The sequence below is a fragment of the Miscanthus floridulus genome, chromosome 18 (assembly GCF_019320115.1).
Source record: "Miscanthus floridulus cultivar M001 chromosome 18, ASM1932011v1, whole genome shotgun sequence".
Taxonomy (NCBI): Eukaryota; Viridiplantae; Streptophyta; class Magnoliopsida; order Poales; family Poaceae; genus Miscanthus; species Miscanthus floridulus.
In genome coordinates, this window is record NC_089597.1 from 90439863 (window position 1) to 90452177 (window position 12315).

A 12315-nucleotide genomic window follows, 5' to 3' on the forward strand; every position below is an offset into this window, starting at 1 on the left:
ACTCTTGCAATTGAGTCTTCAACTCAGCTAATTCCTTGGGAGGCATCCTATAAGCTCTCCTAGAGATCGGACCTATTCCAGGCTTAAGATCTATTCCAAACTGAACATCTCTATCAGGTGGTAGACCGAATAAATCTTTAGGAAAAACATCTAGAAATTCACATACTACAAGGATATCTCTAATCTCTTTGACAAAAATTGCACAAACTTTTTCCACTGATCTCTTTAAGATTGGAAGTTGGATAAGAAGCTGAGAATTACTGTCTGGCAAATTCAACCTTATTGTCCTATTCAAAGTATCTACAACAGCCTTATGCTGATACATCCAGTTCATACCCAAGATCATATCTATATCCTGATCTTTTAAAATAATCATGGTAGTGGGAAAAATATGCCCACCTAGGTTTATGGGTACCTGGTACACTATTTCCTTAGTACATAGACGTCCTCTGGGCGATTGTATATAAAAATTCTCCTTTGTTTCCCCAATTGGAATTTCATGCTTTATGACAAAGGTTCTATTGATAAATGTATGAGATGCACCAGAATCAAAAAGCATAACTGCAGGATGATCGGCGACAGGAAACATACCCAGCATCACGGGTTCCCCTTCTGGAATCTCCCTAGCTTGAGTATAGAAAACCCACCTCATCTTCTTTTCATTTCGCCCTTCTGAGCATTTTGGTTATTGTTCTTGTCCTGAGCTTAACCCTGTTGTTGATTTCCGCCTTCTGAAAATTCAGGTTATACTGCTTAGGATACGGGCATTCCCTAGAGAAATGACCTGACTTCCCACAATTGAAACATGGGTAATTATGGCCTTGGGGTGTTGGAGCACAAACACCAGGAACATTTGTCTGTTGTGAGTTCGGGTAAGTTATAGCAGGATGGACATTTGGTTGTTGACCGGCTTGGAACTACGGCGGGTGATAAGGAGGATGGTAGTGATTCACCGGATGATAAATTATCTTCTATCTCTTTTGATTGCCGCCAAAAGACCCAGATGACACGCTCTTTTTCTTCTTAATTTCCTTATGCTATCGATATTTTTCCTCGGAAGCAATAGCAATGTTAACTGCCTCATGATACGTGACATTTGTGCAGGTAGTCATCATGGTCTGAAGTTTGGTACTAAGACCACACATGAACCACTTCTTCTTCTTGGCATCTGTGTTAACATGCTCATGTGCATACTGTGAAAGGTGATTGAACTTGCCCACATACTGCATGACTGTTTGATCACCTTGCTTCGAAGCAAGAAACCCATCAAGCTTCATGGCCATAACTCCATGTGGAATATAATGGGCATGGAAAACAGTGCAAAACTCAGTCCAAGTTAACCGAGTACTGGCTGGTTGCATGGCCACAAGGTTCACCCACCAAGCACCTGCTGCACCTCTAAGCTGTTGGGCAGCAAAAATAGGCTTCTGGAACTCAGTGCATGGAATGAGGTTGAACTTCTGCTCTATGGTATGAAGCCAATCATCAGCTTCAAGTGGTTCATCAACCTTGGTAAATACTGCTGGTCATGTATCCGTGAAGTCAACATATGTAGCTTCCTACCTTTGATGATTACGACCATGATTCCCTTGCATCATATTTTGATTGCTTTGAGCTAACTCCCGAAGCAACCGAGCATTATCTACGGTCACATGGACTAGTGCCGTGATAGCATCAGCCAAAGTTGGCAAAACTGGTGGTGGATCAGGAACACCACCCTCATCTTGTGAAGAACTAGGAATATCCGAAGCCCGAGTATGAGGCATCTGTTCATGACAAATGAAACTTTACTCACAAGCATTTATTGAAATATTAAAAGAGCTTACTACAAACACATTACATTGGGTTTACTTATTTATACACAAATCTGCACTTAAGCAAGACTACCCAGCTAGACTAGAACTCACTATATTACAACTCTACTCTTCTCCTTGATCACATCAAACCTCGGGATCGGTATCCATTCTAGAAACATTTCCACCTTCATCATCACTTTCATTAACGACCACCACTTCTTCTGGATCCTCTTCTTCTTCCTCTTCAGGCTCATCATCATCTGCTATGATGACACCTAGGTCCATCGCATCAGCTTGAGGCTCATGATTTGGATTCAGGAGATTGTTCAGCCTATGGACTTCTTCATGTAGATTGGTATAATATTCTTCTAAGTCTTCTACATAAAACTCTAACTCATGAACTCAGGCTCTAGCTACATCTTCTCTATGCCAAGCTTCATTTCTTTCTTCCACCATATGAACTAACATACGCTCACAGTTCCTGTGAGTGGTGGTAAGACACCTCAATTGATCCTGTAACTTGCCCACCTGGATGGCATCCGAGGCCCTATCTCTAGTAGCCTGTGCTAACTCTGCTAAAAGCCTCTATACCTCAGCCTGGGGATCAGGCCTAAAGCTGCTACTGCTAGCACCATCACTTCTAGGGGCAAGCTGGTGACGAGGAACTCCTTTGGGTCCAACGGACTTATGGGGCGTTACCTTGGTATGAGCCATACTGTAGAAAGCAAGATTTAATAACCATAAGACAATCTGAGAAAAGTCTAAAGAGTAGTAAGAATGGGACTTATACTACTCAACCCAAACTAAGAGGGAAAGTAATTAACAAGTGGATTAATCATGATGCATGAATCGTCCTTACGAAACTTGAACATCAAAGCTCACAAGGTACATAAACAATAGTTCTTATTATATAGGGCATAATAAGATTACTACTCCACCATACAAAACCTTTTTAATCAAATAAGGAATGGCGAGAATGAATTAAGATAAGTCAGAAACAATTTGGACCAAATTAATAGATTAAATTTATTTGCCCCAAATTGTTTTGAAGTTTTTGTAAAACAATACTACAAAAACTTTGCAATGGTCGCTCTGATACCATTCTGTGGCAGAGCCTCCTAAATTATAGGGCCCACATGCACCTGGCAATGTCCAATGACCTCTGACGACTATGCATATATTCCCGGTAACTTAAGAAGTCTATCAGGTGTCCTCGGGAAACCTAAATCTTCCATGATTTCTTTCGAGCAGGATCCATTACAGAGTCATTGCAGTATTACAATAATTTATTCATTAATATACATCAGAGTAAAATAGCGAAAGTCTTACAATAACTTAGTTACAAAACAGTTGTTTCATAAACTAAGTACGATTATTATTACAAACCATAGTAGTGGAGTAGCTTAGTAACATAAAACAAAACACACAATAAAGTGCCCTACCCAAGGGCCACACATTTACTTGTCATCATCGATTTGAAAAACCGTCATGCAGCATGGTCCAAAGCAGACCTACGCATGAGGCTCACCTGCAACAAGGGTTTAACGAATCCTGAATACAAAAGTACTCAACAAGACTTAACCAAAGTAACAATAGATAAGACTCAGGAATGCAGGCTCGAGGATTTAAGGTAGGGCTTTAGCAAGAATCAAAGTTCTTTTGCGTAAAAGCTCTCTAACAAGATTCTTTCTTTCAACAAATAACCCTTATCAAGATCATATATGAATCTGCCATGATCCGTATTGAGATCATGAACTTCATACCAACCCTTTCTCAAATCTTCCTCAAGTTTTATTTATTAACTACGATGATGAACAGTGAGTTGAGTCTCCATAACCGAGGAGCAACGACGATTCAAACCGATTATGACCCAGTTGGGGATTCCCAACCACACGACATATGCAGGTCCCCGACCTACATATACCAACCTACCCTCAGATCCTCTAAAACTAGAAGGGGTCCACGCCATTCGAGAATACAATACTCCACCAATCCAGCCCATGGCCACGTGGGTACACGCTACTCTCGCCATCTCTCCACTCCTAGTGCGCGAGTAGCCATTCTTGTAATAGAATAGCCGAGTTAAGGCTTACCGGAGTATGTGGCCAGTACTACAAAGTCTCACCTCATGCAATTCAATAACGGACGGTTCTTAACCGATACAGGCAGAAAGAACCCGCTCATAAGACATCTATGTCTTATGGCTCTCATATACCGAGTCTGTCCGGTCTAGAATTATTACTCCACAAGATTATATCTCATGATAACATAAATACCCAATCGTACCTAAAAATCCATTTATATCTCGTAGGTGACAAGTAATCACCCGACTTCTATCGATCTAAGCATGGCTAAGCATAAGTGGGCATTCCCGAAATGAAACTGGTAACAAGGTTGATATGGAAAAGCAAGGTTGGTAATGCACCAATTAGGTTTCCACTCAACTCCTAATCACTTAATGCAGTATTTGAAAGCAAAAGCGATATAAATTTGTAAAACACAAGGTAGGTTTAAATGCATCCGGGGCTTGCCTTGATTGTCGAAAAAGTCCGGTTCCGGAGATGTTCCACAGATATCAAACCCGACCTCAACAGGCAGATTAACTCCCTCAATAACTTGGTTGACTACCACGTTCTCACTTTCGTTCACTACATGTAGTAATAATGCCATGTTTAAAATGATGCGAGATATAAAACATTATGCTTGACAATGGATGCAAAAGTTAATAACTTGAATACAACTTTCCTTCGCGGTATAGTTACAAGCCAAAAACTAACTAAATCTTTTTATAAACTCAAACACTTACTTTAAATGCCAAGGATCATTTTATGCATATGACCCAAGGTCATCACTCAATCCCAAATTCAAACAAAACCTAAGTCATTAAGAGTTAATATTTGTTTTTATTAATTAACAATTAATTCAAAATTATGAAATAATTCAACTTTTTCCAATTGAGCTCAAAATTTATGTGAAGGCTCATCACATGATGACTAAGTGTAAAAACAATTTTCATAATTTTTGGATAATTATACAAGCCTAGAAAAATCATGAAAACTCATTTCTTAATTAATTTGAGCAATTTTTATCATATTCAAAATGTACTGAAAAGTAACATTTAATATTTTTTCTAAAAAGTTTACATCTCAGAGAGGTGACACAAAAATTTTCATAATTTTTGGAGCTCTATTTAATTCTACATAAAATAAACAAATCATAGCACTATTTAATCATTTCTGCAAAATAGAAAATTTTATTTTCAGTAAAACGGTCACTGACAGGGTGACCCCACCCGTCAGTGAGAGCAGCGTGACGGCGAGCCTCTGACCGGTGCGTTCTCACCGGCGGTGAGGTTTCCGAGGGCGGGAATCAGACCAACATGATCTCCTAGCCATTGCGCACACACCGGTGGCACGGGTTGAACCTCTAGGTCACTGGAGTGACCTTGCCGGCAACGATGGCGGCTCAGCGGAGCACAGCCGATGTGCACCCGGTGATCTACGACTTCACCGGTGATACAAAGGTCTTCGGCGTACTCAGCAACTCCTAACGGACTTAACCGAGCCCTTAATAGAACCCCAACGCCCTACAACGCAAGCAGCAACGAGCACAGCGGCACGGCAGAGCAAAACTCGCCGGTGTCCCGTGGTCCAGTGGCTACGGCGTGGTAGAGGTTAAAAAGACCGCACAGGCATGATCAGTGGCTCACCCCAAAGCTGATGCGCTCAAGAATGATGGCTGCAGCGAGTCAGAGCTAAGTCGTCGACGTTGGAGACGATGGTAGCGGCGTGAACTCATGGCAAAGCTCCGTTCCGGCAAAAGCGAACTGCCAAATGATGAACGATCAAGACTACGAGCAACACTAAATCATGAGGGTCATGAAACAATAAACGGCGAAGTGAGAAGCCCAATAGAACTCCGTGTCTAAGGTGGAGTGGATCACGGTGCCATCTCGCCGGAGAGGAGGAAGACGACGTTACGCCGGGCACTCCAGGGAGAGAGATGCTCAGCTAGATGGCTCTATGGGTGCGCCAGGCAAACACGGTTACGGTGGTGACACTAGTTGGAGACGGGAAGGCTCGGTAAGCTCTGGCGTGAGCTCGATGGAGCAGGGCGACGGTGATGGGAAAAACAGAGGGAAGGGAGAGAGCGATTGGACGGCGCCTAGAGTTATCAGGCGAGCAGAGGGCGGCGAAAGAAGGTGAGCTCGACACGTTACGACAACGCAGACATGTCAAAGTAGGAGGTGGCACTCGCGGACGCGCGTAGAAGTCTGTGGAAGCATGGCCGGCGGCGAGAGCTGCCTGCTTGCACTGTTCAAGCAAATTACCGAATTGCCACTCACTCAATTTCTCAAATTTGTATGGAAACTCAAAAATCTCCAAAAATAAAAGTTGTTCCAAATTCAAAGTTCTACAACTTTGCTTTAATAACCATACCCAAATTCTATCTAGATTTGAAAATGCAAGTTTGAAATCAAAAAGGGACACTTTAAAAATTTATCCCCTTTTAAATTACTCCAAATTTTACATAACAACTTTGAAAACTCTAAAAACCAACTTTGTACACATTGACAAGCTCTACATTTTTCCTTTTAGGCCCAACCCAAAAATGTGCTTAGATTTTGAATTAGGTTTTCCAGGGCGGAATTTAAATGCTGGAAATTAGGGTTTTGGAATTCAAATTTAATACTAGAGTTATGAACTTAATTCATCCATACAAGTCAACACATATAATCATAAAAGTAAACTTGTTTTAGTGAATGCATATCAAAGTTTTCACTAACTCAAAAATGATGTGCAATTCATATGATGACATGACATATTTTAGTGTTTAAAACACCAGAGGTGTTACAATATGAGAGGCCTAGTCTTGGTGATGTATTTTTTCCTCTAGGGCTACTTTATAATTTCTACTATATATTAATAAAAACATACATCATCAGTGCCGGATCATGAGAGAGAGAGGCCTAGTAAACAGACCAAACTCTTTTCAATATTGTATCTATGAAATTGTTGTTGGATTTAATCGGCTTGGCTCATTTTTAGTTCAATTAATTCAAATAAAACCTCAAGCCCATATTAAATGCAAATAGGTGCATTAAAGTCTTAGTATCATATGAGATTTTGACTAAATGTTGACTCAACATAAAGAGGCGGTCTGTGTGCGCGCTTGTCTTAAGAGCAAAAGGCGAGCCATGCACACGCACGAGCAAAGCCGAGCCGCTGTGCCCATGACATGTCATGATGCGGGGTGGGCTAGGTTTTGCCACTCGGGTTGTTTGATGGAGCCATTTGACGAAAATTACCGCGAACTGTTACGGGAGGGTTTTCTGTCCGTTACTCTCCCCTCTCCACGATTACTTCGTCCAGTATCATCGTTCGTCTAGGTGCATTCTTGCGACTCTCTGACACCTTCTTCGCTCGCGCATAAGGGCACGAATATCATAAAGTCTCGCGCGTACGATACATGAACACCCTCTCTTCACCGTTTGAGCTGCTACCGAGTAATCCTGTTATGAACCTCTACGTGCATAGAAGGTTGAAAGAGCAGGTCTCCGGAACTGACACCCATTTGTGACATCTGCTCAGGTGTGCAGGCGAATCAGGTTTTTGGGGAGCATGAGCACGACTACTTCTGCTCGTCTTCTTCCTGGTGTCCAGTTCCACTTCATCGTTTTAGCGGCTAGTACCACTTCATCGTCTTCCTGACGTGAGCGACTACTTCCACAGTGAACTACCGCCTACATCACTGAGATCCGCAACTTCGAGCAACTCGTATGCTGACTAGTGAGAAAGGCGCAGGTCCCACCCTAGGTATAATACCGTTCTTACTGAATTTGTTATATTCAATTTTGTTGATATGATCAATATAATTGGCATCCTATGTATTCTTGTTGTTGCGAGTAGATCACACCGTGCACATTATGATATCACGAACCTTCTACTATTTTTCTACACTAAATCATTTCTAAAATTACCTAAATAACTAACAGTTGTGACCCTATGTACCCTGCTCGAGGAAAGCGTGCGCTCTGTCTATCGATGTCAGAAATATTTCGAATATTTATTTGTACTAATGAGATTTAGATGAGTTAGATGTCGACTCTTATCTACCATTACCTATTGTGTTGTTTCGAGCATGCTGTAATCGGATCGCACGTGAATAGCTATGGAGCTTCAGCATGTCGATCACGGCCGATCGTGGCTCGTGGGCGGTAACCACTCGCACTCGCGTGTGGATTTGCTTTCCCATTGCCGCACCTGAACCAAACAGAATAGTAAATTATTGATTCCCTTCCCGTTCCGGTCGGGTAACCATTGCCGTTACCGAAACAAACAGCAACTATTCTTAGGGATGAAAACAGATCGAATACGGACGGATATCACCGATATTACATTTGTTTTCATATTTCGGTACGGATTTGGATTCGAATATGGATAGTGTCAACTATGTCGGATAGGATACGATTGGATATCGACATCATAAATATGCGATTTGAGTATTCGGATACGGATACGTTATCGGATGTTGGATATCCGGACTCGGATACGGACAGATCTCAACTCCTCTAAACAAATTCGGTTTCGAATACGGTCGAAAAATATCCGTACCGTTTTCATTCCTGCCTATTCTTATTATCTGTCTCTCTTGGTCTCAACTCACCAGTCCTCGGTTAAAAAAAAAAAAAAACTCACCAGTCCTCGCTCCCGAAGCTTCCCCTTCGGCAGCCTCGAGCGACCCGCCTCCGGCCCAGCGCCGCCCCCTTCCCGCCCTCCCTCTCCTCCACCCGCACGCGCCACGCGCCGCGCCCCAGCCTGCGCCGACGGACCACGACGGGCGCGCCAGCCCCGCAGCCTTCGCTCCGCGTCGTGTCCGCCCGCAGGCCCGTATACTTTTTAGATAAAAATGGGCTTGGCCCAAAACTAACTTGTAAAACTGCCGTATTATTTTCGGCCCGACGCGTCTACCGCAAATAGGCCCAGGGACGACAAAGAAGAAACGAAACCGAAACCTCTTCTCCTACAATCCATCGCCGCCGCCACCATGGCCGCCGTCGGTGGCCGAACCCTTGGCCGGAGCAGCTTCTCCCGCGCCACATCCAACCCTGTGACCTCATCATCCGGCACCGCCGGCGTGAAGATTGGCCCGAACGGTGCCGCTTTTGTCTCCTCGGGCATCCCGGACCTCGACAGTAAGCAGCTTCTTGCTCAAACCGTCCTTTTTAACTAAAAATAATAAAAAAAATCTCATGTTTACGTTGATGATATTACCGTATTTACGTTTGCTTATCTCGAATGATGTGGAGTGAGGAGACTATCAGTATTTCGGTATCGGCGATGTTTGGGCATGTATGTTTGATCTGGCCTTTTTGACAGAAACGATAGAATTGGAAATTGGAGCGTTTCAGTGACCTGTATTTGCAGAAGATTTTATTTGCCTAATCTACTATGTGTTATCATTTGCCTTGCCTCTAGGTTCGGCTATGTGCATCTTGTGATACAGATGCTGAGATAATTATATTCCATTATCTAAAAGATCTGGGATGTGTGGAAGTGGTGCACAGGCATGAAGTAATTAGCCTGGTTGGAGTCTGCTGAGAAATTAGATATGCGTGGAAATTAGTTCATGTGATGAAGAGCACATAAGAACCAAACTTTGTAAATTGAAAAAATGGAAAGCATGCTTTTTTTTTTTGAAAAAATACGATGTGCATGGCAGTTACTGGATCACCGTTATTTGGCGCTCTCTGGCAGGGATTTTGGGTGGTGGATTCCTTCTCGGCTCAGTTGTAATGATCATGGAGGATGCTGATGCGCCACACCACCTCCTGCTTCTTCGGTGCTTCATGTCTCAGGGTGTTGTGCACAAACAGCCCCTGCTCTTTTCAGGAGCTATGAAGGAGCCACGGTTGTTCCTTGGTACACTACCTGCTCCAGTTTCATCTTCAAAGGAGGATGGACGACACAGAGCAATGGGGGCTGCAGCAAGTAGTGATGGACGAGCAAATGTAGGTCCCAGAATAATTGTATTACTGTACTTATAGTCGCCAAGAAGCGATCTTCTTTTTGTATTGCACTGAAATTTTCATTATACAGGATGAGGGTTTGAGGATAGCTTGGCAGTACAAGAAATACTTTGGGGATGACTCTCGTGCTGAACATAAAGGTGGGTCCTTCACTCCATCTCTTAATCTTGTCTGTTCTGTTGTTGGTGATTTTTTGTGGAACCATGCTTTTCGTTCCAGTTTTCTTGATTACGATATGGAATATTATTTAAAAAGAAGAGATATACTAATCATTAGCAAGCTGATCATTTTTGCACTGTCTTTGTTATCAACTCATTCCAAAGAATCATTCGTTGCAACCTGATGTTGACAAGACAGGCAGCTAATCTTTGCAATACATATTAGTTTTGCTTGTATAAGCATGATTTCTAGTACTATATTATTTAAGTTAAGCTTGCTTCTGCTCCCACATGATGTCCCTGACAAGTCTTGACTCAATGACTCATTTAGCATTATTGCAGACAATAAGCAGGAATTTAGCAATGATTTTGATTTGAGGAAGCCCTTGGAAAGGCATTTACTTAATGGGCAGAATATTGAATGTGTAAGCATTCAAGATGCTGACAGTCTCAGCGGACTCCAGGATTGTTGTTCTGCTTTCTTATCCAAGCTTCCAAGGTGAGGTCAGGTCTTGATCCAATGTTCAAAAATTGCTTTAGCTGAGGAATATCACAGCATAGTTGCAGAACCCTTTCATCACCGAGTAATGCATCTATTGTCCAATAATGATAAAATTGGTTATGCTACCCATGCACTGTGCCTAGTATTAATTCTGAACACCTCTTTTGTATTCCACATTCAGAAAAGATGCTGGGAGTTTAACTGCTGGGAGAATTGCTATACAATCACTCTGTGCACCGCAGTGTAGATACTTTGAGAAGGTTAGCATTTAATTCTACAATATTCATTGGCTGGTGACTGTATTGTGCTGAAAATTTGAAACCAAATTATGTTTCTTATTTTCTATCAAGTTTGGATGTAGTTGCAACTGAAAAATCACTTACTTTACGCATTACAGGACTGGGACATGGTCTCATTTATCAGATCACTGAAGGCCATGGTGCGCTCATCTAACTCTGTTGCTGTTATAACATTTCCGAGTACAGTTCTGTCAAATTCGTTCTGTAAGAGATGGCAGCACCTGGCAGATACACTGCTGTCCATCAAAGCAATTCCAGGCAAGCTTGGACTTTTGAAATTTATTTTCAGTAACCATTTCGATCACCTACATTACTCTGTCTTTTAATTGCCTGTTTTACTTGGTTACAGATGAGGACAAAGACTTGGTAAAACTGCTCACAGGATATCAAGATATGGTTGGTTTTTTGCATGTCCACAAGGTGGCACAAACTAATAGTCAGGTACCGAAATATTCACAATCACAACTTCTGTAAAAAAAAAAGAAAAAAAGAGAGCTATGTCTTCATTCGTTTTGATGCCTTTTATGTTGACAATCAGGTCCCTGTGATCTTAGAGGCATCCACACTTTCTCTGAAGCTACGAAAGAGGAGGTCGCTGGTGCTGGAACGGTTGAACCAGGCTCCAGTTGATGGGTCAAGCGGGCCTTCATCTGCTGCATCAAGTAGTTGCTCGTCACAAGGTTCACAGCTTGATTTCTAATTCATATTCAGATGGTATGGCTAGTTTTCCTTGAGAGGAGCCTGGCAGTGTTGCGTACTAGTTACTTCTGGCATCAGAATGCAGTTTTTGGAGGTTTAGGTTTTAGATAGGGAGGCAGTTTGATGGTTCACCGTTAACCATCCTCCCTCATGTATCTATCAGCTTGTTGTACACCACTTTCAATAGTATTTGAACTGGCTAAACTTCTATATTACAATCTGCCAACGGCAGGTAATTGTCCAAGTTTGTCGAATTGCCTTGAACATATTACAAAACTGTGGATTTTCTCATTTTGTCTGTTCGAAATGACCACATTTTTGCGTAGAGTGGGAATGTTTGTGATGCTGATGCAGCTGATCTGAAGAATTATTGGTCTTCACGAAGATGGAGCTGTGACAGACACTGCAACAAGTTTGCTATGTAGTATGTCAAATGCAAAAGGAAATTGTAAAGTGGGTAGATTTTCTCAACCTGTTGTAGATGCCCTACCCTAAAACTGGAATTCAGTTTTCTCAATCCCTATAATGGTTGTAGATCCCCATTTAGATCCTTGGAATTGAATTTATTTTAAAAATAATAATTTAGACACATATTAATTAAGCTATTATGGTTATATATGAATTATATTTATATATTTTTGTTGGCTATACGAGAGATACTTATGTATTGCATTTCTACTATAGGGGAGCGAGTTGAAGAGCGTGCTATAAGTTACAAATTAGAAACATAGCATGATGATCTATAGAATCTATTTTCATCTCTCATCTTATGAATTTGAGATAGGTCTATATGTGAACTTTGAAAAGCGGTGGAATGACAAAGTCTAAGTCA

At 41.9% G+C, this 12315-nt stretch overlaps 1 protein-coding gene across 1 annotated transcript; it reads left to right on the forward strand.

Moving 5' to 3' along the window:
* The first annotated feature begins 8798 nt into the window (after positions 1–8798).
* LOC136522413 (elongator complex protein 4-like) lies at positions 8799–11846 on the forward strand. The gene is made up of 8 exons (XM_066516234.1): positions 8799–8991; positions 9554–9807; positions 9896–9965; positions 10326–10482; positions 10667–10745; positions 10883–11042; positions 11134–11225; positions 11323–11846. Exons 1-8 carry the CDS (start codon positions 8844–8846, stop codon positions 11482–11484), a joined length of 1122 nt encoding a protein of 373 aa, XP_066372331.1. The 5' UTR covers positions 8799–8843; the 3' UTR covers positions 11485–11846.
* Positions 11847–12315: the final 469 nt, after the last annotated feature.

What these genes read in the sequence shown, in the direction of transcription:
- LOC136522413 (XM_066516234.1), top strand. Translation starts at nt 8,844, where the DNA reads ATGGCCGCCGTCGGTGGCCGAACCCTTGGCCGGAGCAGCTTCTCCCGC. An exon ending in GTAGTGATGGACGAGCAAAT is followed by an intron (nt 9,808 to 9,895) that starts GTAGGTCCCAGA and finishes TTCATTATACAG; the next exon opens with GATGAGGGTTTGAGGATAGC. An exon ending in CTCTCGTGCTGAACATAAAG is followed by an intron (nt 9,966 to 10,325) that starts GTGGGTCCTTCA and finishes GCATTATTGCAG; the next exon opens with ACAATAAGCAGGAATTTAGC.